The 27,532-nt window shown below is 61.7% G+C and overlaps 2 protein-coding genes across 5 annotated transcripts in view; one reads left to right on the forward strand and one right to left on the reverse strand.

Annotated features, from left to right (window-relative positions):
- Positions 1 to 740: 740 nt before the first annotated feature.
- Positions 741 to 3,637, reverse strand: NOB1 (NIN1 (RPN12) binding protein 1 homolog). The gene is made up of 9 exons (XM_087738667.1): positions 3,486 to 3,637; positions 3,254 to 3,386; positions 2,915 to 3,048; positions 2,772 to 2,843; positions 2,520 to 2,657; positions 2,206 to 2,424; positions 1,796 to 1,893; positions 1,516 to 1,660; positions 741 to 1,273 (listed from the first exon to the last, which is right to left on the reverse strand). The coding sequence occupies exons 1-9, from the start codon at positions 3,546 to 3,548 to the stop codon at positions 1,004 to 1,006; spliced, it is 1,272 nt and encodes a 423-aa protein (XP_087594793.1). The 5' UTR covers positions 3,549 to 3,637; the 3' UTR covers positions 741 to 1,003.
- The window catches only part of WWP2 (WW domain containing E3 ubiquitin protein ligase 2), a 45,775-nt gene continuing 21,847 nt past the window's right edge, over positions 3,605 to 27,532 (forward strand). The window contains exons 1-8 of one of the 4 annotated variants that reach the window (XM_087738658.1): positions 3,605 to 3,721; positions 7,053 to 7,136; positions 7,906 to 8,053; positions 8,355 to 8,473; positions 15,692 to 15,973; positions 16,685 to 16,781; positions 21,979 to 22,130; positions 24,887 to 25,103. In XM_087738658.1, coding sequence (XP_087594784.1) covers positions 3,676 to 3,721; positions 7,053 to 7,136; positions 7,906 to 8,053; positions 8,355 to 8,473; positions 15,692 to 15,973; positions 16,685 to 16,781; positions 21,979 to 22,130; positions 24,887 to 25,103 — 1,145 coding nt within the window. In that variant the 5' untranslated portion in view covers positions 3,605 to 3,675. Of the gene's footprint in view, positions 3,722 to 3,767; positions 3,914 to 7,052; positions 7,137 to 7,905; positions 8,054 to 8,354; positions 8,474 to 15,691; positions 15,974 to 16,684; positions 16,782 to 21,978; positions 22,131 to 24,886; positions 25,104 to 27,532 lie in introns of those variants that run through there. The other 3 variants (XM_087738660.1, XM_087738659.1, XM_087738661.1) reach the window with 3 other exon arrangements.

Raw genomic sequence — 27,532 nt, forward strand, 5'->3', positions numbered from 1 at the left:
GACCGCGACGCTTTGTGCCTGCGGCGTTTCCCGCTGCCCTCGTCCGTAAGGGAAAGGCGCTGTGTTGTGTGTGCACTTTTAGAAAAACACCGCAGTGTTCCTTTCTGATTTTGCGGTCTCAAGTCCAAAGTAACCACCTGCGCTACCGCCTTTGCCACCCAAACCCCAGCCTGCCAAAAGAAATGGTTTTCCTAGCGCAGCTAAAGCAGGGCTCTGTCTCTGAGGGAGCCGAGGGAGGCGATGCCAGAAGCCCTAAGCGGCGATGACTGGAATTAACCCCCTCTCCCAGCACAGTCCCGCGTTACCCGCATCCCTGGCGTACTCACGCCAATGTGCTAAAACCGATTGGGGGTTGCCGAGGTGTGTGTTCCCCTTCCTGCTGAGCTGCAGGGAGGTAACCGCCGGCAGGACCCTGGCGCCAACAGCCAGGATCAGCAATTCTGTAATTTTGAAAAATTACAACGGGGTAGGAAGCAGCACTGCAACTACCCTGAGAGCTGGGCAGAACGCTTCACTGCGGAAGATGCAAGGAGGAGGTTCATCCGAAGCTTTCCCCCTGTGCTGCCCTGCTGCAGGCACTCGTCTGTCCCCCTCGTTAGTGCCACTGTGGTGCTATGGGACAAAAAACACCCCGAGAAGCCCTCCTCAGCCTCCTCTTCCTCTTGAGACTCGGAGAAAGGCGCACCCTGGCCCGTGAGCCCGGCCCAGACAGCCACAGAAACAAGACTGAGCCACGGCACTGCGGGTTTTTGTGTTTATTGGCAATGCAGCCCCTGCCTGGGGGGGTCCTGGGGGCCGAGCAGGGGAGCTGCTGCCACACCGGCTCCCCCCGGTCCTGGCAAGCCACCGTGGGTCAGAGCCTCCCCAAACCCCGCGACTGTCACCCCCCGTCACCGGCTGCTCTGCAGGCACCGGAGAAGAGTGGAAGGAGAGGCCTCGCCCTCCCGCGGCATCGCCCAGTCCTTCCCTCGCAGCGCCGGCCGCAGGGGGCCCGTCCCGCCCTTCACCTCCTCTTCACAAACTTCTTTGTCACGGCGTTGGGGTTCAGGCGCCTTCTGCCAGCACCCAGCGCCGCGTCCCGGATTTGCAGATTGGCCGCGCGGCTATAGATGTCGTTTTCCGCAAAGGGCGAGACCCCGGCGATGTAGTCGGGGTCGAAGACGTTGGTCTTCTGCCTGGCCTTGCGGGACAGCCGCTGCTGCGGGAAGGGCTGGTCTTCCACCAGGTGGGGGTTGTTCGCGTGCTTCCCTCCTTTCGGGGCCGGCAGCGGGTACTGCCAGGAGAAAAGCAGTCGTTAAACTTGCTTCAGGGACAACTCTTGCTCAAAGGGACTTGAAAATGACTGCAGGCCTCTAGAGAAGAGCGGAGCAAATGAAGCCCGAAAGCCCCATGGTCGAGTGGAACATCGGGAGGATGATCACAGCTTTGCTTTGGCTCCCAGCTGGCAACGGTCCCCTCCAACCCACCGGCCGCAGGCCCGGCCCTCGTCCCAGCAGGTCACGTCCAGCTACTCACCCTGAGCCCTCGGGGGTTCAGCACCTTGGGGTTGCGGGAGAAATGCATGTGGAGGCTCCCGTCGTCGCTGACGCTCACCGCGACCTTCTTCAGGGTCTTGTTACCGCAGTGGGGACAGAAAACCTTGGTCATGTCCGAAGTGGTCCTGCAAGACAGGTACAGAGGGGGTTCACAGCGCCCCGGGCCGTGGGATACAGGCTCAGCCCCCGAGCAGGATCCCCCACCCAGCCCCCGCGAGCACCGTGCCGAGGGCAGCGCCGCTCCGCGCGCACACGCTCACTTGAAGCAGCCGTGGCAGCGGAGGATGTAGCTCCTGGCCTGGCGGATCAGCTTGCCGTTCACCGCCAGCACGTGGAGGCCCATCTGCAGCAGCACGTTCTGCAACGAGGAGGGAGAAAGCGGGACGCCGTGAGCTGGGACTGCCAGGAGCTTTAACGGGGGTCTGCCAGCCCAGGCAGTGGGGGGAGCGATGCCAACGGGCTTTGCAGCGGCCTCTGCAACGGAGAGAGCTGGCTGCTTTTAAGATAAAAGGAGCTGTCACAAAGCTGCTCTCATCCTGTGCAGGGGGACTTGGCAATGCGCTCCTCTGTCTTGGTGTGCTGGTTTCACCAGCCCGGAGGTCTGAGTAGTGTGAGGCTCTGCCCTCGGCCCCCCGCCAGCCCCCCGTGGGGGGCAGCGGCCAGCACCCACCTGCATGGCAAAGTCAGTGGTGACACAGCCGACCTGGACGCCGATGGGAGCAGTGTCGCAGTGCCCTGTGTCCTGCTGGACCTGCTTGAGGTTGCTGGGTGTTATCCAACCCTCGTCATCACTCTCCTCCTCGTCCTCTTCTTCCTCAGCACTGGCCTCATCCTCAGCGTTCTGGTGCTCCTCAGTGGTCTCTGGGCTAACGGAGACGGCCTGAGCTTTCTGGGGTGGAGAAGAGTCGGCTATGGCACAGGCCACGCTCCCGGTCAGAAAGCGGAGCAGCAAGGAGAGCGGGGAGAGGAGGCTCTGGGCCTCACCAGCAGCTCCTGCAGCTCCTCCTCGATGCTGGGCAGGGGGGCTCGCCAGTAGAGGAAGGAGCCGAACTCGTTGCTCTCGGATGGGACTGTGCTCCTCTCAGGGCTGGGCTGATGCTGGCCTTTCCCCGCGCGCTTGTGCTGTGCGGGGACACAGGATAGGGGGTCCCTCACCCGCCGCTGCCTGGGGGTGCCGCGGGGCTGCGTCCCCGTCCCCAGTGCCTCGCCTCGGAGCGCTGCGTCCCCGGCCCTTACCTTGGCGGGCAGATGGAAGCCGGCGAGGTGCAGGGGGGCCTCGGGGTGCTGCGGGGTGGAGCTGAGCCGCACCTGGGGAGGCAGCACGGGGGGTCGGCGGGGCACCCCGGGGACGGCGCCCCATCCCCGGGGACGGGCCCTACCTTGTCCTGGGGCTCCCAGCGGAGGCAGCTGGGGCCGTCGGTCTCAGCCTGCAGCTGGCAAGTGAGGGCGAGCACCTGCAGGTCGGCGGCTGAGAGGCTGGGGTAGTCACCGGTCTTCTTGGAGAAGTCGGTCACTGCAGGGAAGGGAAGAAGGGAAGAAGGGAAGGGAAAGGAAGAAGGGAAGAAGAGAAGGGAAAGAAAAGGGAAAGAAAAGGGAAAGGAAGAAGGGAAGGGAGCCGCCGGGCCGGGCCGGTCCTCGCTGGGCCGCAGGGAGCCGGGCGGTCCGGGCCTCCCCGAGGCGCAGGAGCCCGGTGCGGGCCGCAGGGCTCCGGTACTCACCGAGGCGCAGGAGGTCGGGCCGCGGGCGGCGGAGGCGCAGCTCGCAGGGCAGGGCGGCCAGGCGGCGGCGCGTCGGCCTGTCGCGGATCTCGGCCAGCACCTCGGGCACGGTGTACAGGTTCTCCGCTATGTCCTGCGGGCAGCGCCGTCGGGTCGGGTCGGGTCGGGTCGGGTCGGTCCTCCGGCCCCCCGGCCCCGGCCCCGGCCCCGGCCCCGGCCCCGGCCCCGGTACCTGCAGCGGGGCGGCGCTGAGGAAGGCGCCGGTGTCGGCCACGACGTGCGCCACGCGCGCCATGTCCCCCGCCGGCCGCCGTCCCGCCGCGCTGCCCGCTGGGAGCTGTAGTCCGCGCGGGGCGGGCCGGGAACGGCAGCGCCGCGTGACCGCTTCCGGGCGGCGCCGTCAGGTGACCGGTTGGTGTCACATGACGGCGGGTGCTGGAGCCGGAAGCGGGAGTGGAGCGGTCGCCGGTAACTCGGGTGGCGGGACTGGACCGGACAGGACCGGGCGGGACGGGACGGGACGGGACGGGACGGGACGGGGGAAGGCCGGGGCCTCTCGGTACGGCCCGGCCGCCCAGGCGCTCCTGTCCGGCGGGCAAGGCGCCGGGAGCGGCTCGGCCGCGGGCTCTGCCCGCCCCGGGGCGGCACCGGCCTGGCGAGGTGAGGCCCGGCCCGGGGCGGCGGGGCCCGCGGGGAGGGCTGTCCCGGCCGCCGCTTCCCCTTGGCGGTGCCCCCGGGGCGGCGGTCGCGGCCTGTGGAGCTCCGCCGTGGCGGAGGCGCTCTGCCCCCTCTCGCCCTCCCCGACGGCCGCCGCCGTTGCTGCCCGGCCCGGTTCTGTGCGGGGCGAACCGGCACCCGGCTGCGGGGCAGGGCCCGGCCCGGTCCCGGCGGTGGGCGAGGGGGGGTGCCCGGCTCCCGGGGCTGCTGCCCCGGCCCTGCCACCGCTCTGCGGCCCCGCCGGCAAACCGGGCGTTAGCGGGGCGGCAGCAGGGCCGCCCGCTTCCCCGGGAGGCGAGCCCGGGCCGTGGGCAGCGGGAAGCCCGGGGAAGCTGGGGAGGGGAGGCCTCGGTCTTGGACGGAGGGAAAGCGGCGGGGGAGCGCCCCGGGCCCGCCCCAGTTGGGAGCCGACCCGGGAAAGGGTTTAAGCACCAAACGGAGCGTGCGGGCGTGGGAAGGGGCCGACCGGAGAGGAGAGCTGTGCCTGCGGAGTGGCGCCAGCCACGGCGGGTTCTGATAGCTGGGAAGCGTTTAACACGGCCAGGGAAGTTACAGCACGCGATAGTGAAATGCTGTAGGGTCAGGAGGAGAGAAAGTGGGGAAGAGAGTCAGGATTTAAAAGAAAAAAGGGTAAACACAGCCCAAACGGGAAGGGTCTCTGCCGTCATCTTACGCGGGAGGGTGCGGTGAGGGAACCGGCGGCCGGTCTGGCCCCAGGGCCTCTTCTGTCACGGGACGCTCAGGCGAGCCTGCGAGCGCAGGGCCGGTGTGTCACGGCAACGCTGGTCTGCGCCCCCGGCGCTGGGGTACGGCAGGAACGGGGGGAGCGGCAGGGCTGCGAGGGGACGTGTGTGCGGAGCGAGGGCTGGGAAGCGGCAACGCCTCTGTAACAGGTAACGCTCGCTCCTTAACGAACCCCAAATCGCTTTCTCTGGCAGAGGGCGGCAGGGCTGGTGAGGCTGGCATCGCCACGGGGGACGGCTGGGGAAGAGCAAAGGCAGCACCCGTGGCTGCAAGGGAGGACCGGGGATCCGGCGTCCCCGCCGCAGGGGAGCGAGCCTTGGGTCCTACCACAATAACTTCGAGGCGCCGGTCACTACGTTGGCGTCAGGCCCTGAAGGATGAGCTGCCTGCTCGGTCTCGCCCAGGGGCTGGTCACAGGCTGGCGCAGGAGGTGCTGCTTAGGAGGGGCACCGTGCCCGGCTGCTTTCTGTGGGCCTGCTTAATGGCGCTAATGAAATAAGTGGTGATGTGGAGCTGGGGAGTCATACCAAACATGAGGAGTAATATCCTAAGGGAAGGCCGGGGCAATCTGTGGGCCAGGATAATTGCAGTAGGAGTAACTGTAGTAATAGCAAGTGCAGTTAGCCTCGTGAAAGATCTCCCTCCGTAAGTCAGCTCTCCCCCACTCACGAGGGGGAGATCAGCACGTGTTAGCCAGCCTCCAGCTGCCATCTGGTAGAGCCGAGACAGCAGCAAGCCTGGTACCAAACCAGGATTTCCAGGCAGAGGTGTCGCAGCTGAGCACGAGGTCCCGGGAGGGTTTGCCGTGCTGGGGGGTGAAGTCGCATGGGGCTGGCACGGAGAAGGGGGTGGAGAGCAGAGACCCTGGTTCATGAGAGGGGATTTAAAATGGAACCTGGCTCTGAGATGGAGCTTGGTGAGGTGTAATGAGGGTGTGAGGAGAGGGCAGGGAAGAGAGAGAGAGACTCCTGTATGAGAGGGGAGGTGGCAGAGGCTGGAGATGCTCTTCAGCCCTTTTCACGCTTCCCTCCCCCTGGTGAGGGGGAGGCAGAGGTTGGCAAGCACTCTGGTCCCGGGCTGTGCTCTTGGCTTTGGTGGCTTGGGAGGGGGATTGCGTTTGACCCCGTCTGAGCCCTCGCTGCTGCCATGGGAGACAGGCTTGAGGCTCCTCTTTGCTCCTGCCTGGGGGTGGGCAGCAGGCAGGGACCCTCTGGTCCGTGACCTTGACACCCACTGCAGGCGCCCATGCTCGGTGCATCCTCCCCAGCTCCTCCGTCCGGGAAGCGTGGAGAGGAGGACTGCTGCCTGCAGGCTCAGGAGGATGTGTGAGTCAATAGCTGACTCTCTGGTCCCACACCAAGCACCTCATGCTTCTGCGTGATACGTGACCTCATCCTTCTGCTTCATGGTCAGTCCTTTCGGCAGAGGCGTGCAGCCACGTGTTCTGCCAGCATCCCCGGCTGTTACAGCCTGCGTCCCTGCTGCCCGCTCCCTGTCCCCGGTGGGCGACTCCAGGGGAAAGCTGCAGCAGAAGGGGCAGGGGGAAGCCTTGTGCCTGCGGTGACACTGACGTGGCACCAGAGAGCAAGGAAGTGGTGAGCGCTTGGGGAAGTGGAGGCCTGGGCTTGTAGCCTGCTCGGCAGCGTGATCCTTCTCTGTGTTTGGAGCAGCTCAGTCCCTGTCCCCTCCACAGTGTGTTAGAGGAGATGGGACCGGTTTTGCTGTGGGATTTTGCTGCCAGGAAGAGACCTGCGCTGTCCTTGAGGGATGTGGCTCCTTCCCCATACTGTGACTGGACCTTCCTCTGCTCTGCCGGTGTCACTGCCTCGTCCTTTCTGAGGGATCCCTTGTGCGGTGGCTGCGCGGGCTGCTCGGGAGCCGGTGTTCCTGCTCAGCAGCACAGAGCAGGGCATGGGACAGCGTGTCTGCTGAAGGCTTTGGAGACTGCTCTCTGCTCGTGCCGGCTGTCATCGGCACTGATCTTTGGGTCAGGGTGAGCTGCAGCCGCCCAAATGGGGTGTCCAGAGGGCTGAGCGCTGTCTGGCTTGGCTTGGATCTCTTCAGGCCATGGCAGTGCCATTGAAGGGGAGTTTCTCTCCCTAGGGCACAGCGTTGCCGTTGCCTGCGGTGCAGGGCTGGTATACCAGGAGCAGAGGGAACCTGTGTTTACCAGGCATGTGCCTGTCCGTTGCCAAGTCTTCCTGCCATGAGGGTCACTTGCAGTAATGGCCAGGCTGCGCTCGGGCCCAGAGGGGCTGACCTGGGACCCCAGTGCAGCCCCGGCTTCCTCTGCACGGTGGGAGCGGTGCTGAGGTGTCTCCTCTCTCTCTCCTTCCAGCCAGGGGTGATGCCATGGCTGCTGCGAGCTCCAGCAGGGCCAGGGCTGGGCCGCCCTGCGAGAAGTCCCAGCTCTCCGTGAAAGGTGGGTCCCGCTGCCTCGCCGGAGGTGGGCCTGGGAGTCCCGGGGTGGGGAGTGTGAATTTTGGGTGCGTCTGGTCCGGTTGTGTGCTCTGCCTGCGCCCCGGGCTGGGAGACCTTCTTGGGGGGAGCAGGGGCTGGGGAAGGCCAGCACTGCCCTGCGTCCCATGGGTGCCCAGGGAAGTGGAACGGCCGGGCTGGGCTCTGCTGCCTCCTCACCCCGGCTGCCATCGGGACGTGGCTCCGTGGCCCTGCCAGAGCCGCGTTGGTGCTCCCATGGCCGCGAGATGGCTCCCGACGCCTGGAGCTGCGTCCCCTGGAGCTGCGTCCCCTGGAGCTGCGTCCCCTGGAGCTGCGTCCCCGGCTCTGCCCCGCAGCCCCTGTGCAGGGCACTGCTGGCCTGTGGGGCAGCTGAGCCTCGCCTGGTGGGTGCCTGTCGCCAGCGGCTCCGGCAGAGCCCCCTTGCCCACGAGCCCTGGGGTAGGGCGGTGTCTGTGGGGACCGTGACACCCCCGCAGCCTTTGGGTGCAGGGCCAAGGTGTGGGTGATGCCGGGGACAGGCAGTGACTGGGGGCTGGTGATGAGAGCACCTGGATACGGCCATTGGTGCCATCAGGAGAATTGCTTCTCGCTCCCCCTCTCCCAAAAGGAGTTTGGCTCTGCGGTGAGTTGTGGCACCCCGGGCTCGCAGGGATGGGGCGTGGGGGGGGGGGGGGCAGGGGACAGGGTCTCCCCTGTGGCTGCCTCACTCTCTGCCTGTCCCCCCTGCCCAGTGGTGTCCGTGAAGCCCAAGGCGCACAGCCGCCCGTCGCGGATGAACTGCTATGTGGAGGTGGCGGGCGACGGGCTGCCCAGCGAGACCAAGAAGACGGGGAAGCAGATGGGGAGCTCTGAGCTGCTGTGGAACGAGATCCTCATCCTGTAAGTCTCCATGACTCCCCGGTGTGGGGCTGGTGCCGGGGCTGGCCCTGTGCTTCCCGCTGTACCCCACTGTGCCCTTGGCTGGGGCCGCTCAGATGTTGGAGATCTTTGTCCCCCAGATGAGGACGCTGCCAGGGACAGCCAGGCTGGGAGGGTGGCGGGAGGGGACGGTCTGCCGTTGCCCCATGGCCTTGCCCGCCTCCCTCTGCTCTCTAGCTTTGGCAGGCCTGGCACTGCCCGCTCCCCGAGCATGGAGCAGGGGCGAGGCCACGGTGATGGCCCCCTTCTTCGGTCTCTGCAGGAACGTCACGGCTCAGAGCCACTTGGACCTGAAGGTGTGGAGCTGCCATACCCTGAGGAACGAGCTGCTGGGCACCGCCTCCGTCAGCCTCGGCAACCTGCTGAAGAGCGGCGGGAAATGTACGTACAAGCTGGACCGCGCCGGGGTCCCTCAGCCTCTGCCCTGGCAGGGGCCCCGCGCTCCGCAGGGTCCTGCCGCCTCGCCTGCCCCGTGGGCACGCAGCGGGGAGGAGAGGCAGTGGCTGCAGCGGCTCCCATGCAGCCCCTCGCCCCAGGAGGGAACAAGGCACCATTGTGCACCCTGGGCCGCCTGTCAGGGCCGGGGCGTGACGGAAGCCATACCTCCGTTAGCCAGGGTGCCGCAGCCTGCACGGAAACACAAACCCCTCAGCTATTTGCTGCCATTTGTGGTCGCCAGACTGTGGCTCGTGACAGCAGCTACCGCATAAAGGCGGCCATTCAGAGCTTGGGCCGCGCAAGTGGCTGTGCGGGGCTGGAAAAGGCTCGCTCTGTCTTTTCCAAGCAAAGCTCCGCCGCTTGCAAGAGACAGACCTGGTATTGAGTGGGGAGAGGGGCCTCCGGTGGCCCAGGGGGATATGGGGCTGGTTCAGACTCTCCCCTGTGCCAGGGGCTGGGGTGAGCTGCTTCCCCTGGCACTGCCAGCTGCAGGCTACAAAACCGCAACGGTGTCCCCGCTGTGCTCCCTGCAGTGGGCAGGCTGCCGCGCCCCTGGGTGGCACCTCGTCCTGCTGGGGCAGCGAGGGCCACGCAGGGAGCTCTGCTGCTGCTGTCATCTCGCAAAGCCCGTGAGGACCCGAACGTCCGCCCTGGGTAGCTGCAGGGCTGGGCTGCCTGTTGCTTGGGTGGCTGTTGTCAGGCAGCCTGCAGTGGGGGTCTCTGCCCCAGGGCACCCTCCTCTGCAGCTTTTTCTTCCCAAACGGTGCGAATACCCTGCTATGCTGGGCTCCTGGAGCCGCTGCTGCTCCCGCCCTACCTGCCTGCTCCTCTGCAGGGGCACAATCGGCTCTTTCATTAGCAGGCGTCCCAGGGGGCTGTGTGGAAAATGAATGGAAAAGGCAACTGGCTGTTCTAGCTTGTCCGTTAACATCCACCAGAAAAAACGTGTCAGATTTTTCCTTGACACCGTGGGCTGGGAGGGAGGACTCTTAAAGCTGCAGAGCCTGCCTTGCCGGGAAGGTGCTGCTGTGGGCTGGGGGCAGCCGGCACTGCCCAGATGAGCTATGTGCTCTCATCTGCCTCTCTCATCTAGCCTGGCGTCTGCTCCCTCCTCTTCTCTGCGGACTCGCTGCTTGGCCTTTGGGCTTTGCTGCAGCTCTGAGTGGGCCACAGACTGCTGCTGGTCCTCCAGAGGGGAGCCTGTGTCCCTGGGCACTTGGGAGACCCCTTCCTCGAGGAGGCTCCTTACCTTCCGAGAGGAGGGGAGCCTGTTCCCTCTGCCTGCCAGCCTGGGGAAGGGGCCAGGTCACACACGGGCATGCAAAGGGCGTTTGGGATTTCAAGCCATCCTGAGCCGGACAAGTCCTAATGCAGCCCACGACCCTCTGCCTGGGGAAGGCACCAAAACACGTGTGCCCTCTGCTGCTGGCGGGGGCCCGGCTGCCCTCTCCCCCTCCTGGGAAGCACTCAGCAGGAGTGTGCCTTCCCCAAGGGCCGCTTCTGCCGGGCAGCAGACCCGCTTTCTGGCTTAGCTGGGTTTGTTATGGTTGTGGTGAGGTTTTCTGTAAGTTACTGATATGTGAGTGTAGCTGTGGCCTTCGGTTTGTGTTCCTGTAGTTGTGCTTGGTGCAGAAGAGTTGTCCTGGTTGCTCTGCTTTTGGGCAGGGGTGGTGTTCTCGCTGCCGGTGACGTCGTGGCAGTGCGTGCAGGGCTCCCGCCTGCCAGGGAGACACTGGAGCTCCCCCTGTTCCTTCTGTTGGCCCTCCTGCCAAGCACGCCTTGCTTCAGGTGGAAGAGTCTCGGCTCTGAGGCCTGGAGCCTGGAAAAAGAGCTCAGTGACAAGCCCCGTCAGGCCCGAGCTCCTGGGAAGATGGGGAGAGCCTGCTGGAGCTGACAGCCCAAGCTGTCGGACAGGAGCTCCTGCTCCGCACGGGTCCGGCCTTGCTTTCGGGCTCGCTGCGCTTCCCAGCGCCTTGGCAGGCGCCTCCGGGGGCCTCTCCTCTGGCAGGCATCGCCCTCCCGCTTCCGGAGGGGATTGGCCAGGGAGACGGAGAGGTGGGTAAGAATGGGCTCAATCACAAAAAATGAGCTGGAGCCTTCCACGGAGCTGCTCCCAGGGCTCCCGTAAAACAGCTAATTTGCAATGGCACAGCCCCCTGCCCTGGCCCCCGAGCTGCTGCCTGCCGCAGAGGCACGTCTTTGTTCCCAGGCTCCGGGAGCTCCTTGGCCGTTCCTCCCACGAGGCCCGAGGAACGTCCCGGCCGGCCTTGTGCCACGGGCTGCCACTGGAAGCCGATACTGGGCCTCGCTGGTTTTTGCTGGTCCCCCTGCATGCTGAGCAATGGATGTCTGTGCAGGCGCTGGAGTGAGCCAGGCTGCAGCTTGCAAATGAAAGCGCTCGCTTTTATTGCTTGCTGCTCGGGTTGCACGTTACATCAACAGGCTCGTGTTGCTTGAGTGGCACCACATGCCAGGGTTTTACAGATCCTGCAGAGCCTTTCCTTTCCCTGCTGCTGCACCCCAGGTAGAGCTGCTGGAGCCGTGGCCTTGCGGGACCCTCCAGGAAGCCAGCAGTAAACCCCCAAACCTCTGGAACGCTGCAGCTTCTCCCCCGTCATGGATATGCTGTCAAAGGAGCTCTGCCGCATGGCCCGGCAGCAGAGGCTCTTAGTGAGGAGTTGTGAAGGCAAATGCGCAGGCTGGCTGGGGCGACTGTTCGGTGAGCTGGCTCTGTAGCAGCTGGGCAACAGTCCCATAAAACTGGTTGTCCAAGCCAGTAAGTCACAGCGGGGGTCGGACTGTGCTTACCCTGTGTCACCTTTCGGGTGTCACGTCCCAAGCCTCCTGCAGAGCTGATGGGACTGTGACCACCGGCGCTGTCCCCATGCCCTGGCCACCTCAGGCTCTCTTTGGATGGGAGGCCGCTCTCTGCGCCCAAGCTGGCGAGTAGGCAGGGCCCGCGGGCTCCGGTCCGGCCGTGCCCTGGCAGGTCTATTTTGCAGGCAGCCAGCTGCCCCCAGTCAGAGGTAGCGGGCTCTTTGACTCTCTCTTCCCATCTTGTCTTCCTTCCCAGGGCTGCGATGGCTTGGGAAAGAAGCAGAAGTCTGAGGTCCTCCTGGTTATCCCTGGCAGATAAATGGGGCGGGACACAGTTGTCTCTAAGCTGCGGTGGCTGAGACTGGGGCAGGAGCAGGGGCAAAGCTTCCCACTACTTGGGGAGACTCTTACTTTTTACCTGGGACAGTAAAGATTATTCCTTCCCCTAAACTCTGGGTTCCTCCTTGGTTTAGGGATGGCTGTGGAAGGTCTAATTTTCCCCTGCTTCTTCCCAGAGGGACTGTAGCCACAGCACGGAGTCATTCCTTCGGCTGCAGGCATGCACAAAGGCTAAGCTAGTCTTAACTTGCCGAGCGCCAGGGAGGTGGGTGCCGCGAGCGGTGCTGCCTGCCTGGCAGCCCTGAGTTCTGGGCTGGCTCAGGGGCCCTGAGACCCGGGGGAAGCCGGCACGGCTCAGTGCTCCCGCTGGGGCTGAGCACGGCCCCGCTGACGTTATTTTCTGCCCTGCTTTTTCTGCCTAGTACCAGGGTGCTTCCAGGGCAGGGTTCTGGCTCTGGGATTTGATTCTTCTGCGGATTGATGGGGGGGGGCGAGTAAGTTGCTGGCCAAAGCGCGTGGTTTTCAGGGCAGTCCAGAGGATCTGCTTGTCTTCTGTTTGCATAAGTGGCAGTCCCGCTGCTCTGCGGGGGGCTGCTCTCGAGGGGCAATGGTGGACACAGCTTTGATCGTGAGGAGCCGTTTGGGTGGAAACTGGCCTTTGCATCCAGTGGAACTGTGCGAAGAGGGTTTGGGGAGCTGAGAGGGTGGGAAGCACCGCCCGGCTGTCTGTCTGGAAATCCTCCCGGCTGCGTGTGCAAGACGGAGCCACCCAAGGCAGGGGAGAGGCAGCGGGGCTGCCCCCTCCCGCACAGCAGCTCTCTGGTGCTTGTGCCCGTAGGTGTCAGGGGCGTGTGGTTCCTGGAGGTCCCAGAGGGCTTGGGCTCCGGCTCAGCCCGGGGCTGTTATCGCACTGACTCCTACCAGCCTCGCTTCGTGGAACCGTAAATCCGCTTAATGGGCTGGGTGGGAATTCCAGCTCACCTCTGCTAAATGGGAGCTCTGATGCTGCGTGCGGGGCACTGGAAGTAGCTGAACTGAGACCTTATTCAGGACCAAATCACCCCCCGACCCCCTCCCAAAATAATAATAATCCCTCTGACATTCTGGCTGCCGGCGGGACACAGGCAGCCTTTGTGCTCGGCCGTTCAGGGGACCCTCTGTTGGTGCAACAGCAATGTCCCTTTGTGCGTCCCGCGTGCTGGACTGGGACAGTGAATGGAAGGTTCTGCTAGTGTTTATTTTCTTTAAAAAAGCTGAAGGGGGTGGAGAGGGGGAGAAGGAAGCCGGCTGGGAGGTTCATGTTCACATCCTCCACTTGGAGACACCTTGTCTTTGCTCCTGCGCTGCCGCCCCCTCGGCTGGGCGCCTGCACAAATGAGGGCTTGTGCGGCTCTGGCGGGCAGAGCGGCGCGCTCGGCTACCGGGCGCTCGCAGAGGGGGATGGAGGGGACCCCCGGAGCGTGTGGGCACGACTTCCGCATGGCTCGGAGAAAATGCGAATTCCTATGGCTTGGAGCAGCCGGGGAGAAAGAGGGTCTGGATTTGTTCTGGTTTTTGGCCGTGCTCAGTAGCATCTTCTATCTCAGGCTCTTAAAACGGTCTGCGAGATTGGTTCCCCTTGGAAGCAAACTGAGAACAGCTCCTTTAGGCAGATGGGTAAGACCAGGCTTAGCAGAATCCCTTGTCTGATGATGGGCGGGTAACGAGCAACAGAGTTGGGCTCCAGTCTCGGTGCTGTGCCCCTGTAAGCGTGTGCTCCTGCTGTGCCTGGACCCTGGGCACCGAGGGGACGCCTGCCTCCCTGGCACTGAAATCCTGAGACGCTTTCACGAGATCCACGAGTGCAGCCTGTCCCGCAGACCCCGTGGCGCTGGGCTTCGGGGTGCCCTTGAGCACCCTGCAGGGCAGAGACCGCTCAGAGGAGGGGGTGGTGAATCCCAGCGCGGCGCCGCCTGCCCTGCAGCTGGGCTCCCCCTCGTAGCGCTGGTTGGCTCAGAGGAAGGACGGCTACCAGCCATCGGCTGGCACACGTGGTGCGAGTGCTGTGACCGGCCTCGTGCTGGACCCCTTCTCTGTCCCCTTTGCGTCCCTTCCCAGTTGTGCGAGGCCGGCAGGCGCCCTGCGGGGAGGAGCAGCTCCGGACAGGGAAGGAGGGCAGGAGCCGCTCTCCAGGCCAGCACAAGAGGTGCGCAGCTGCTTCTGGTCCTGGCAATGGCCAGGCTGGTGTGCAGCGGCACCATGGTGTCTGCACCTTCACCCCTGGTGCTGTGCAAGCGCTGGGCTGGCAGCTGGGAGCTGTAGGTGCTGTTAGGGTGGCAGTTGCATGCCCTGGGGCCCCATCAGTGTGTCTCACCCCAGAGCCAGAGGTGGGATGAGGGGTCCATTGGGAGCGTGTTCCCATCCTCCTCCTGCTCCCGCTGGCAGGTACCGCACCCTGTCCCCACAGCGGACCGGGACAAAGCAGGTTGCTAAAAAATGGTGCTGTTGTGTCATGAGCAATGTGCGTATAATAAAAATATTATTTGAGCAAATGAGTCAGGAAGTGTCTGGGCCGGTGTCCCAAGCTGGCGCAGCCAAATTTTTCTGGCCTTCTGTGGCGGAGCAGGGTGTTTCAGTCCTGCTGGCTCCGGCAGGCATTGCTGCGATGGTGTGAGAGCCCTGCCTGCCCGTGGGCACTGGGGGTCCTGGTGTTCTCTCATCGCTTGTGGGGACGCGGCTCTGCAGTAGGTGGTTTTGTGTGCGTGGCTGGAGGAGGCTGTGGGAGGCGTGCAGGCAGCCCCTTCGCACTGTGCCTTGCTCCAGCTGTGCTGGGTCCTGGTGGCTTCCAGGGATGCCTCTTGCTGCTGTCCGTGTGCAGTAGGGAGGCCTCAGAGGAGCTGGAAGGGTGGTGGGTGTCTGTCCTGGGGCGCAGGGAGGCAGAGAGCCGTGGCTGCCAACGAGTGTCAGTGGAACAGGGCAGGCGCTGGTTCTCGAAGCAGCTGCTGGGTGCCCCAGTGTGTGGCACCACGCGGCTCATCGGCTCCCCTTCCCTGCCGCTGCAGCCCCTCGCTCCATGCCCAAGGGAAGAATGGTGAATGGTGTTCCTGGGGCCATTACCCCTGAGCAAAGCCGCTGCGTCCAGCTGCACGTGGAGCTGCGACTGGCAAAGTCTCGCTAAGCTGCTGGAGCCAAACTGGCTCATGAGGGAGGGGAGTGGAGCTGGCGACTGTCTCCAGGAGCCTCCCAGCCCATGCCACCCACTCCAGAAGCTTCTGCAAAGGTGGTCTGATGCTGCAGCGGGGCGTTTCTGTGCATTTGGGGGCAGCCCTTTGTGCTGGTTGCGTTCAGTGGAACTGATACATGGGGATGAGAATGGAGGGGTGTGCCTGGGGTTTTCCTTTGCTGCTTGGCTGGGTTTTCTAGATGGCATGAGGGTACCCCCATTCTGAAAGATGCTGCTTGCTCCTCTGCAGCAGGCCAGGGCTTCAGGCATCCTTGGGCATGTAGCTGTCAGTCTGCTTTGTGTCCCAGGCGTCTGCCGGTGGTCACCATCGTGCAGGACCCTTCTTGCCCCATGTGTCATGTCAAACCAGCCGAATCCCTCAGCTTTCCTGCCACGATTTCCCCTACAGCTCCAGCTTCTGGATCTGTGAGCGATGGTGGTCTCGGCTCTGTTGCAGCCAGGGGCCCTGGGGCAGCTCCACCCCTGCGGAGGGACCCTGCTTTGCGAGCAATGGCTGGTGAAGGAGGGTCTTCCTCGGGAGATGGTGGTGGGGCTGGCTGGGTGTCGTCTGGCGATGCTGGCAGGTATGGTGTAGGTGTGAGGCTAGTGCTGGTGGTGCTCTCTGGGACAACTGGCCCTCAGGGCACATTGTCCTTTGGGGGCGTGGGGAGGCCTGGAGGGGACCAGGAGGCTGACGTCCCATCCCATGGGGGCCTGGGGTGGTGGAGCCATCCTCCATCACAGCTGGCACCCTGAGTGGTGACTGCTTGGTCTTTTTCTCCATGTCCCCTCGTCTCCCACAGTGGAGAACAGGCAGCTGACCCTGGACCTGCAGACGGAGAACAAAGGCAGCGTTGTCTCCGGCGGAGAGCTGACGATTTTCCTGGACGGGCCTGCTGTTGATCTGGGAAGCCTGCCTAATGGCAGTGCCGTGACAGAGGGTGAGTGCCGCCCGTCTCCACATGCATGTGGCGGCTCTGAGCACGAGGCGGTGAGCAGTGGCGGGGAGAGGAGTGGGGCTGAGAGCACAGCTCCCGGGACCTCTGAGCAAGCGTCCGAGTGCCAGCAGCCGCCTCCTCTTCCAGGTAAGGCTGTGGCCCCTGCCCGCCCCAACTCCAGGCTTGCGCATGGGCTCCCGCGGAAGCAAGCGTGTGGTGTGGGACAGGAGCGGGAGCGTCGACAGGCTCATGCCTTGCCTCCCCGCTGGCCTGAGAGGAGCGGCCCTTCTCCGGGCCTCCACCAGCCGCCCGTGCGGCTCAACCCCTTCCCTCTCTGTCCCGTGTTCTGGGGAAATGGCTTCTGTGTTTAATGAACCACTCGGAAAAGGGCTCCTCGGGGCCGAGGGTGTGCAGAGACACAGACTGATGTCTGACCCGTCGGGGCTGCCTGGGGAGCAAGCAGAGTTTGTGCTGGGCAGGGACTGGTCCATTGTTTTCCCTTGGCTCCTTCCCTTCCTTGCAGGGAGATGAAGCCTGTGAAATCTGGGAGTCTTAAATGCGGCCGCTCTCCTGATGCTGCCCGTTCTGCAACGTCTTTCATTTACCTTCCCTGGTGTGGCGCTCGGAGCCACAGGCTGCTGTGGGGAAGGGCTATGCCGTTGCACAGCGGTGGGAGAGGAGAGCACCCCAGCGTAAGGGCAGGGAGTCCTTGTATGCTGGTGGGTCTGTCCTGTAATATGTGGAGCTGTTGTGCCTTTGGGTCTCCTTTCTGGAAGGAGGGAGGGAAGGAAGGAAGGAGGTTAGAAGTAGTGGGTGCCTCAGGCATTTTCTTCACCCACTTTTTCTTCACCCATTCAGGGTCCCAGGTGCCTGGACGGGACCCCAGCAGCACGGCTGCAGCCGCAGAGGGCAGACACCAGCCTCCCAGTACAAACTGCTTTGGAAGCCGACCAAGGTAAGGGTCCTGTGCTGGCAGCACCTGACAGTCTGTTGGTGGTTGCTGCGGCCGCAAGGCAGCTGAGAAGTCTGGATCATCCTTGTGCAGTGGACCCCACTCCAGATCTCCCAGTGACCCCCAGCAAAGCAGCCCGTAGGAGGTGTGGAGCAGGGTGGGCTGGCTGACCTCCTGGAGCACAGCGGAGCTGGGAGGTGCTGAGGGGTGGCCATACAGCCGGGGTGCGGCTGACCTGAGCCTCCCGTAAAGTATTTGTTTCTCAAGGAATATCAGGTCTGTGATGGCCCAGACAGTTTCCACCGGTTGCTCTACTGGCAGCTGAGGGAATAGTCTGCCAGGGAGGTGTGGGGCAGGCTGTTACCAGGCAAACCAGCAAAGGGCTGGTCTGCAGGGGTCCCTTCAAATGGGAATTACGGGGACCCCAGCTCTTGCCTCGAGTACAGCCCTGGCAGGCACTGGGCCAGGCTGGGAAGCACAATGGCCCTCCGGGCAATGGTCACAGGGGGACGCTTCCGAAGGTCCAGGGAGAGCAGGGGAAGCAGAGCAAGCAGAGCTGCAGGGAAATAACAGCTGCTTCCAAAGGAAATGAGATGCTTGGGCACCAGGCCATCCTGTGCCTGGCGCGGTGCCCTTCCTTGCCTCCTCGCTGGGCTGGAGCAGCTCAGCGCTGCTCCTTTTGGAGCTGTGGTTATTGAGAGACGTGTCACACTGTCAACATGGAGTTGAATTTAACACCTATTTATATTTCCAGAGCATGGCAGTGGCCCAGCAGCCTATACAGATGTTCTGGTTAGGAGTGTGCCTGTAGCGAGGGCGCCCGATAAGAGCTTCTGCATGCCCCCAGGCTTAGGAGCACTCTCAGCAACAAGCCCCACACCTCGAGCTCTTCTGCTCCTTCATCTGCCAGGCACATACAAGAGATGAGCGAAGGGGAGAAATGGTTTTGCCTCTAAAAAGGGACCCTGGCCCTCTATATCGTGTGTTCGTCTCCCACCCGAGGAGGGAGTGGGAGAGGGAACTGGGAGCAGGTTGCTCAACACAGTTAGTGCCCTTTTGCTGTGGCTGCTCCTCTTGGTTCCTGCTGTCCAGGTGTTAAAGCCTTCTCAGGGGTGAGAGAGTGCTCAGTCTCCTGACAGGAGCTGGACTTTGCAGCCACGTAGCAGCTATCGGGAGGTGCTAGAAGGTCTGCAAAGAAAGTTCTAGTTTGGGAGGCTCAGCCTGGTGGCTAGGTGTGACTGCTTACTTCTGATTCCTGACTGCTTTCCGATTGTCTGTAAGTAGTTTCTGCTTTTGGTGTCGTTGCGAGAGAAGTGTGGCAAGGTCTGGCCAGTACTTCTGCAGGGGACCTTCAGAGACCTTCCAGGTATGCTTGCAATCGTTAAAAATCCCATGGCTGCTCTGGTACAGGGAACTTCCTAGCTAGTTTTCAATTCATCCAACACTCACCTGAATTTAGGGTGGTTCTGGTCATAACTCCACAGTTTGATGTAGTGCTACACGGGGCAGAGCCTTGCTGTATGTACCCGCCACAGAGGCTGCTGCCTTCTCCGGAGTGGAGTACGGGTCCTTTGCACATGGGAATGCTGTTTGATGTTTGCTCTGTTTATACGCAGAGCCATGTTTATTTTCATGGGCTTGGTGATGGATACTGGCACACTCGCTTCCAGGCAGGATGGAAAGAAAAGGGTCATTCTTTGCTCCTCAGCTATTTCTACACTGTCCCCTCAAGGGAAACTGCTTGGTCAGGGCTTCTCTTTCTTCTCCTGAACAAATGTCATCTTGGGATTTGCTGCTAATCTTGGTGACGGGGTGTGAAATTCCACAGCCCTCTGCGCAGAGAGAAAACAGAGCCCAGAGGTCCCTGGCTGAGAGCTGGTGCCGTGGGTGCTGAGAGAGTCGCCACAATCCACGTTTGTCTTGCGGTGGCCAAAGGGGCCTCTACTGACAGCAGGGCTTGCTGCTCGCCCTGCGGGGAGGCTCTGGTTCACAAGCCACATCGGGTATTGTGATCTAGGCATGGCCGTGAGAAACTGCTGTTACCTGTCACGAGCTCGTGCAAATTCAAGTGATTTCTTCAGTGAAGGATTCTTTGCTTTCTCTGCTTGTGTGATGTCCAAAAGTCACAGCTCAGCTGGCGACGGGCACGTGCATCCCCGAGGGCAGGCGGGAGACAGCTCTGGGTCACTCGGATGAAGTATTTCCCTTCATGAGACCTCTTGTTCTGCAAAGCCCCGCGTGTGGCTGCGGGATGTCCCCAGGCATGTGGCTTCTGGTGTGACACAGCAGCAGCGAAAGGCTGGGGGAGCTGCTATCTCCAGTCGCAGCCCTGGCACGGGCAGGGGAGAGGCAGGCAGTGCTGCATGGCGGGTGTGCTGCCTGCTGCTGCAGAGGGGCCAGGGGCTTGCTCAGGGCCTTGGAGAACAAGCCGTGAGATGGGTCTTGGGTGAACTGGAAGGGGGTGGGTAAGAGGAATAAACTGAGTTTGGGGTTTTGGAGCCAGGCGCCAGAGCCAGGTTTGGGGTTTTGGAGCCAGGCGCCTCTTTGGCTGCATGTCCCGCTGCCGTGGGGCAAGGGGGTGTTCCTCCTGCCCCAGCTCCAGGGTGCTGGTACATGGGTGCCATCTCTGCTCCTGGCGCTGCAGGCGTGAGGGCTGGGTGCTGGGGGACGTGGCTGCCTGCTCCCCCTTTTGCAGGGGCAGGGGGAATTTCTCAGCTCCGTGTTAAAGGAGCTGAGCCCCTGCTGTCCACGTGGTGCCGGGGCTATCCCGGTGGTGGTTCCCAGTGGTCGTGCCCCAACCCCGCGCAGCTGGTGCCGGCTCCTGGCTGCATGCGCTGCCCTCCCTCCTCTTCGGCCGCAGTTTGCGGTCTGGTGTTCCGAGTGAGACAGAGACTGGTGCTGCCACCTCTGCTGGCGTCTCATGCCGGAACCTTCTGGCCACCGCAGCGGGAGGAGGCGGCCATTCCTGGCTTTCGTGCCCAGGGCCTGTGTCAGCCTCTGCTGTGCGGGGGCTCTGCCTTGGCAGAAGCGGGGAGCTGCAAGGTTGATGTCATCCTGGCTGACGCCACTTTCCTCTTCGGCATCGTCTGGTCTCTCTGCCTCTGGCCCAGGAGGGGTGATGGGGCAGAGCACACGATGGGGCGGCCACCCGAGGTCCATGATGGATGGGGGACAGCGGGGTCCTTGCCAGCCGCCTGGGAGGTGGGCTGCCCTCCGCACTCCCCGCTCCGTCCCACCGGTGTGGCCGCGAGAGGCTGTTCCCATCTGCGCTGTGACTTGTTTTCTCCCTGCTCCTATTTTAAGAGCATGTTCCCAGCCCCGCCGCTCTCACGTGGCCTCACTGGGTTTGTTTCCACGCGTCTATTAAAAGACAATGCCCAGATGGGAGCACTCGTAGGAGGGCTGGGCTGGGCGGCGAGCCGGCTAATTCAGGCCTGGTAACCCTGTGCGGCCGGCTGGCAGCCTGGAAACATCCTGTTTTGGTTTCTAAAAACTCCAGGCAGCACTTAGCTCATCTGTGCTGAGAAGGGCAGGGACCAGATCTGTCCCGTGCCTCGGGGGCTGCTCCCGGCAGCACCAGCTCCTGCCGGCGGTGCCACCTGCCCGCTCCCCTCCGGCTGGGACGCTGGGGGCTGAGCCACCTCCCGGCCTCGCCACGGGGTGAATGTGGGGAGGTGGGTCCCGGCCAGCTTTTGGGAGGCGTGTGGTGTCGCTGAGCCCCATGGACGGGCAGCGAGGGGCGACCTTCCCGAGGAAGAGGAGCCTGTTCTGCTCCCACAGCTGCTCCGAGTCCCCAGGTGCTGGTGGCCAAAGCAAATCCCCAGCACATAGTGGTGTCCTGGGAGTAGCTGGGGTTTCTGGGGTGTGTTCACTGTTTGAGGAGTGCCTCGAGGAGCCCCTGTGCGGGGCTGCCCTCTTGGGAAGGTCTGTGGCTGGTCGAAGCGGCCTTGGCAGCTCCTGCTCACGGGCTGCTCTGCCCGTGGCTTTTATCTGATCTATTTTCAACAGCCATCTCCTGCTTTCCCATGTCTCCTCCCGATCCCAGCCCTTCCTCTGCCCACTGTCGTGAGCCGTTCCCCAAGGAGAGCGGCTTTGGAGCGAGTGGGAGGAACCGAGGGCTTGCTGGAGCTGGCGAGGGTGGCATGACTGATGCTGTGCCCTGTCTCTGCCAAGCTGCTGTCCCCTCCCAGCTCCAGCCCTGAGATGTGGGGACAGTTTGCAGGTTTTGCCCTTTTAAGGGGAGAATTTGGCTGGGACAAACAGACTTCCTAATCCCTGCGGTCCTCACCCTCTGCGGTTGCTGCCCCAGGACAGGATCGTGGGTGGAGGCTCTGCCTCTGCTCCCCTGGCCCCCGGATGCGGGAAGGCAGCATCCCCCCGTCCCCCTCCCCGCCTGCAGTAATGACTAGGCTTCTTAATCAGCCTGAAAACGCTGAATTCTTGAGTGCCTTTGGGCTGCCTCAGGGGCTCGGGGTGGTCGGGGGGGGGGGGAGGCTTGCTGAAGGGGACGCGGTGGCAAGGGAGCTCCAGCGTGCCACAAAGAGGAGACCCCCCTGAGAGATGGAGCAGCCGCATCTGAGCCGGTCGCAACCTGTGCCACGATTTAAGCTCCCATCTTTCCCAGCCGCTTGTTCCCTCCTTAGCTAGAGGCCACGGCTGTCCCAGCTGTCCCGGCAGCGGTAACACGTGCGCCTTCCTCACCTGCTTTTGTGCAAAGCTTGCAGCCGGGCGGGAGGCACGGTGAGGGTTCCCACCGGCGCCTGACGCAGCACTGCGGTGCAGGAGCTGGCGCTGGCGCGGGATCTCTCCTGGGACCTTTATTGCAGGGGAGGAAGGAGCAAACTGCCGGGGGCTGTGCTGGCTCGGTGCCGCGAGCAGGTTTCTGGCCATGAGTACCTGGGGCTGTTCCTCAGTGTGTGAGGCAGATGGGGTGAGCACCCGCAAACAAAAGCAAGGTCTTTGGCACCCAGGTTACTCCTCCATGGGACTCTGCCACCGGCAGGTCTGAGTAAGCAGCGTGAAGTGTGGGGCTCTGCCGGAGGAGCAGAGGCACGTGGCTGCACCCTGGCCGTTCTCAGGGACGACCGATGGCTGTGCTGGGGGAGAAGTAGCACAAGACGGAGGCAAAAGGGCAGGAGCGGGGTTTTCTTTGCGAGGCCAGTGGTGTGTGTCTCACCTCCCGTGTTTCTTTCCCTTGCAGGACGCACCGACATGTGGCTGGAGCGGCCAGGCAAAACACGGGGAGTGGAGAGCAAAGTCCCAGCGCCAGGAGCCGGCACCGTCAGCAGGCCAAGAGCACACAGCATGCCAGCATGGCCAACGGCATGGCCAATGGCACGGCCAATGGCACAGGTGAACCAGTGCTCGTGGGAGGTGATGGGGGGCAGCGCTCGGGGCTGCGTTTTGTGGGAGAAAATGAATTTCTGCCGAGATAACGGATCTTGTAGTGCCTGGGAATTTCCTCCCTGTGAATTGATTGGTTTTTATTTATTTTACTTTTGATAAGTTGGGCAGCTCTGCAGAGTGCACTGGTAGGATCTGTTCTGCCTGTCGTGAATAATTTCTGTGGCTCCTCTCTCAAGTCTCCCTGACAAAAAATACTGCATCCAGCTCCAAGTTTTTAAAAGGGTACTTGGGCAGCAATGTCACTGATGCCACAGCAAGGAGGACCATTATCACAGCCGAGTGGACTTGTTTCAGGGTTGGCAATGTTCAGCTGAATTTGCCCATCAGTCTTCAGCGAAAATGTTTTGAGCTCTTTGCCCACCGACACGGGGAGGAGCAGCTGCCTTGTCGAGCACCAGAGAAGGCACAACCCCACCTCTCAAAAGGGGGCTGATTCTTGTGCCAGAGGGTATTTCTGGAAGGGTTTCTCTTGTCTTTTCTTGGCTTTGTCCACCAAGCCATAAATACCTTGTAGAGCGGGGATGGGGACCGGCTGAGTGCCTGACTATGAAGCTACAAGCAGTTTAGCTGTTTTCCTTCTCTGGCTCCGTGGAGCTGGCCGAGCAGTACGGCATCTCCCGCTCCCCTGCACTGCTTTTGCAGGCAGTGCCGTCTTTTCTTTTGCTTTTATCAGAGACCTGGAAGGAGAAGCAGAGTGCTTTGTTTCGGTTAGAAGGAAATATTTCGTTCAACCCAAAAGGAAGATTTTTTTTTTTCTCTTTTTCCATTTCATTGGAAAAACCTGGAGCAATGCAATTTCGATTTTGCCAAAACCCATTTGGGGAGGGAGATGGGGGAGCGGAAGGCTGACGTGAAATGCTGCCTTTCAGCTGTCACTCCTGTCTGTGCTCCCCTCCCCAGGGCTGTGGCTCGTCTCTGCCCTGTTCGGTGCAGTGCTGTACCAGGAGCGAACGCTGCGCGGTGTCCCCTGTGCCCACCCAGCCCTTCCTAGCGTCCTCGCTGTGCAGGGGGACGCTCCCTCGGGCTGTGGACGGAGTTTTTGTTTCTGCAAGTACAACTTGACTCCTTGGCTTTGGTTTATTTAGAACGTGTTTTACTGGCCCGGCCCCAGCCTCCCCAGTGGCTTTATGACTGTGCCATCCTTGTCGCTGTTTACCGCTCACCGACCTCCGTGTCTCCCGCAAGTCCTGTCGGTGATGATTTACACTTCAGGATGGGGAGATGAGTGTTTCAGGTGGCTGGGATTAGGGCTGGACACCCTGTCTTGTGCTCCGTGGAATGCCTCTAGAAACCATCCTCTTCCTCCTCAGTTTAGTACATTTTGGTGAGATTATCATGTTTTTTGAGCAGACTGTTGCAAGAACGTCCCCATTACATTTGTCACTCACAGCTGTAATTTCATCTGACAATAAAAGGAGATGATTTCATGGTACTTTTTGTCCCCAGCCACGTTTCTTAGCCCTAGCTGTGTTCCGCCGGGAGCCTTCCTTATCACGTGAACTTTGGATCAGCTTTTCCCTGTTTCGTCCAGGGCTGAGACCAAACCAATCACAGCGGCGTTATCTGGGTCACTCTGCAGGTTCCCTTTGAAGATTGGCACAATGCGTTTGAAGCTTCTAAAAGTGCCCTTTCCAAGGCTTGCTAGGCATGAGTAGCAGTCAGAGACTCCTCACCCGAGTCTTGCAGGACTCTGGTGGAAGTTGTGGTGAGCCTGCTGACCTTCATCGCCCGTAGATGCTGCCTGAGGGGCTCCTCTAGTTGCTGATGCTGTGTACAAGATTCCTCCGGTGCTGGAGGATGCTGTCCTGCTTCATTCCAGCCACAAAGCAAAAGTGTCCCGAGCAGTCTGCTGCTTCTACAGTGTGTCTGTATGTCTTCAGTCTGCCGTCTGGGAGGGTTTATACTGTTGTGAGGTTTTTTTCCTACGGTACTTCTAAATATTTGGGCTTGTAGACACAGATTTTCTACGTTTCCCTTACAGTTTTCTACATTTCTCAACTCTAACTTGTGGAGCTCTGTCTGCATCCCTTACTTCTTTGTTACTTGTTGCTGGTTTGTTTTTAATGCTTTTGCTTTGCCACTGAAGCCAGGATGTCTTGTAGCGAAAGTTATCCTCTGCTGGACTGCCAAGTCTCAGGGTTTTTTGGCTATCTAATAAATATTCGACAAACAAATTCCCTTTCATTTTTTTTTTTTGCTCTGCATTTTCCTCCTCATCAGTTTTCTTTGTAATTTTCCTTTGCTCTGTCTCTTCCCCTTCCTTTTCCAGAAGTTCAGTGGAATCCAACAACATTTAGCTCTTCCCAGTGCAGCAGCGGAGTTGCTGAGCCTGGGCTCCCCTCTGCCTGGGGGGACACACGCTGCGCCAGCCGTTTCTGAGCTCCTGCTCGTTACCTGAATTCCCATCAGGCACGCAGCATGTTTGCAAGCGGCAGAAGAGATACTGAGCACAAATGCAAAGTACCCTCTGCTTTTGTCTGGGGACAAAAGGCAGCGGCAGTGGTTCATAGAGGGATCTGACTGCTGGGGGAAGGAGGTGCTGCCTTTGCTGCAGGCTGGGAGCCCCGTGAGCCCCGTGCTTGGGTGGTAGCGGCTGCCACCCACCACGTGCTCTGCTTCCAGGGCTGCGTGGGTGTGGTAGATCAGCCGGGCCCCCCATTACCCTTTCTGGGTGCTAACGTCTCTGCCCTCTGCCTTTTCAGTGAATGGAGACACAGCGGGTGCTGTGGACATCGAAGAGGAAAGGCCAGCAGCAGGAGCAACTGTACCGACTGTGACGGCGTTGAGCGTGGCTGACAGCTCCGTCGCTCCTGCCCTTCCTGCCCTGCCCACCACTGGAGAGGCAGAGGAGGCAGCCTCTGGCTCCAGCGCCCCGCCGGCCCGGGCAGCGGTGCTAGCCCTGGATGCTCTGCCCCCCGGGTAAGCTCTGCCTTCTGCTTGAGACTTGCCTCCCCCTGAGAGGGCCAGCACGACAGAGTGGCTGTGGCCCTCAGGGAGGGAGGCACGGCCCTGGAAGGACGGCTGGGGGGACATGAGCAAACCGGGGCACTGCTGTGTGCTGGAAGGAGAGGATGTTTGAGGGAGGGGGCTGTGCTGCATCCGGAGTCGGTGGAAATGTTGGTGCTCAGCAGAGCAGAGGGGGCCTGGGAGTGCCTGTCGGGGATCCCTGTGCTCCCGCTCCCCTGGCACAGCCTGTCCTCTCTAGTCTGAGCCGTCGGGCCTGTGACTGTGCTGTGGACTCCTCTCTCCTCTGGGCTGGGGTCTGATCTGTGTGCTCTCTGGGGTAACAAACAGTGAATCGCGTCTCTGCGGCAAGCAGCCTCTCAGTGTCCATGCCCAGGGAAGCAGCAGAGTCCGCTGCTCTCCTGGGGCCGCTGAAGGGATCAGTCAGAGGAAAATCCATGAGAGTGAGCATGGATTTCCAGGGAGCTCCCTCTGAGCAAGAGGGCACAAACATGCCCTCCAAAGACACCATGGGGCATCGGCCACTGCTGGGGGGAGGTGGGCAGGACCCTCTCATAGCTGTGCCTGTTCCATCTCCCTGGTGCGGATGCTCCGCATCCTCTTCCTCCATGGGATGTGGGGAAAGGGCTGGGAGGAGAGCTGGGGCCGGCCGAGCCATGCCGGTGGTCTCGCTGGCTCTTGGTGGGGGTGGCGGGCGGGCTCTGGGCTCAGCCCCCTTCCTGCTGCAGCTGGGTCGTTCTCCCCTTGTATTTCAGACACCTTTAATTCTGGACCGAAAATGCAAAGCGGTGGGGGGGGGGTGGTGGTGTTGAAAATGGCTTGTGTTTCGTATGAAGGGAGCTGTTTATTTTCCTTTGGCTGAGGCGATGCCTGGAAGGTCAGGGCCTCGCTCGTGTGTCAGTCACAGGTAATTAGGGTTAACGGCTCAGTGTGCCTTTATGCCGGGTGTGTGAGGGTTTCTGTTCTCTGGCCTGGGCGCTTCCTGTTTCCAGGCAGCTGGAAAAGTCCAGTGCTCTGAAAAAGGTCTTTATTCCAGCCAGAGCTTATGTCCCTTTCTGCTCCTACCAGGTAGACTGAAGGTCTCCTTTTCCCCACCTCTGCACGGCCCCAGGTGGAAACAGGCTGTTGTTTCTTTCCCGGGGTGGAGAGGAGCCTGTGGGTATCTCACCATTAGGGTTTCCGGAGGCTCCGTGAGGTTGCAAGCCCTGCTTTCTAAGACAGGCCAGACTTGCATTTACCTGGTCCAGCTGGGTGGAAGGGTGGCCCGTGTCCTCCCAGTACCTGTCTCCCTGCAGTGCTCGCACACCAGAAAATCATGCATGTCAGAGTGGGGAGGAGGATAAAACGGTTGCACTTTGGGAGACGGCTGGAGAAGAGCAGTGGAGGGGTAGCAAGCTGTCCTTCAGGCTGAGCTTGTGGAATTTGGATCTCTGGAGTCAGCTTTGATTAGCACCTTGAGTATCTGTCCCTCCCTGCCCTGACTGTAGGATCTGTAGGGGAGAAAGAGGGCAGCAACCCTCTTGCATGTGCTGTCCGAGTTACACGCTCGTGCTGGCTTGGGTAGCAGTTGACCTGCTTGGTCAGGTGGAGACCAAGGATCAAGGTCTTCCCAGGTGAAGGAGAGCAGAGAATTGAGTCCGTTGAGGTCTCCATGGTGTGAGCCCTGCCCTGAGAGCAGCCAGACAAGGTTCTGGGCTAACAGGGATTTGCACAAACAGGAATTTGTTAAACAGGGATTGCACAAAACACTGTGGCCCTGGGGTGGTAGAAATTAGTTTCTGGGGATCTCCTGAGACCTGATCTAGGGCAGCTGATTTTTGGCTGGCTCACCACACCAGGGTATTGGTTTGACTAGTGGTTTGGGGCCCAGCTTGGGAGATGGGGATGCGGCTGGCTGGGCTGGCGGAGGCAGCGATGTCTCAGGCAGAAGGGATGCAGACAAAAGCAGGCCACTTCAGCTCTGGCAGCAGTGTGCTCCACAGAACACGGTGCAGGATAGCCCCTCGCTGGCCCAGCTCCCGCAGGGATGGCTGCGCAGAGCGCGCCGCAGAGCCCCTGCGTGATCACTCTTGCTTTGCCGCTCGCAGGAGCGACGTCCCCTGCAGAGCTGCCGGTCGCTCTGGCACTGAAGAGCTGGAAAACCGTCTTGTCCCTCCTGCTTTCTGCAGGAGCCCTGCCTCATTCTCCAAGACTCTCCTTTCATCTGTGGGAGTGTGGAGAGCACTCGCGCTCGGCTTCTCTTCAGCCTCTGGTGGGGTGGCAGCTTTTCCCAGCTGCGTGCTGGTGGGTGCGCTGAGCCCCAGCCTCCCTGCTCGCGCCGGGCTGTGTGCGGATGGAGTGGAGAGTGGCTGGGTTCATGTGGGGATTCAGAGCTATTTATTCTG

This window comes from Nipponia nippon, unplaced genomic scaffold (assembly GCF_047370975.1).
Source record: "Nipponia nippon isolate SJK-2023a ecotype South Korea unplaced genomic scaffold, ASM4737097v1 scaffold_7, whole genome shotgun sequence".
Taxonomy (NCBI): Eukaryota; Metazoa; Chordata; class Aves; order Pelecaniformes; family Threskiornithidae; genus Nipponia; species Nipponia nippon.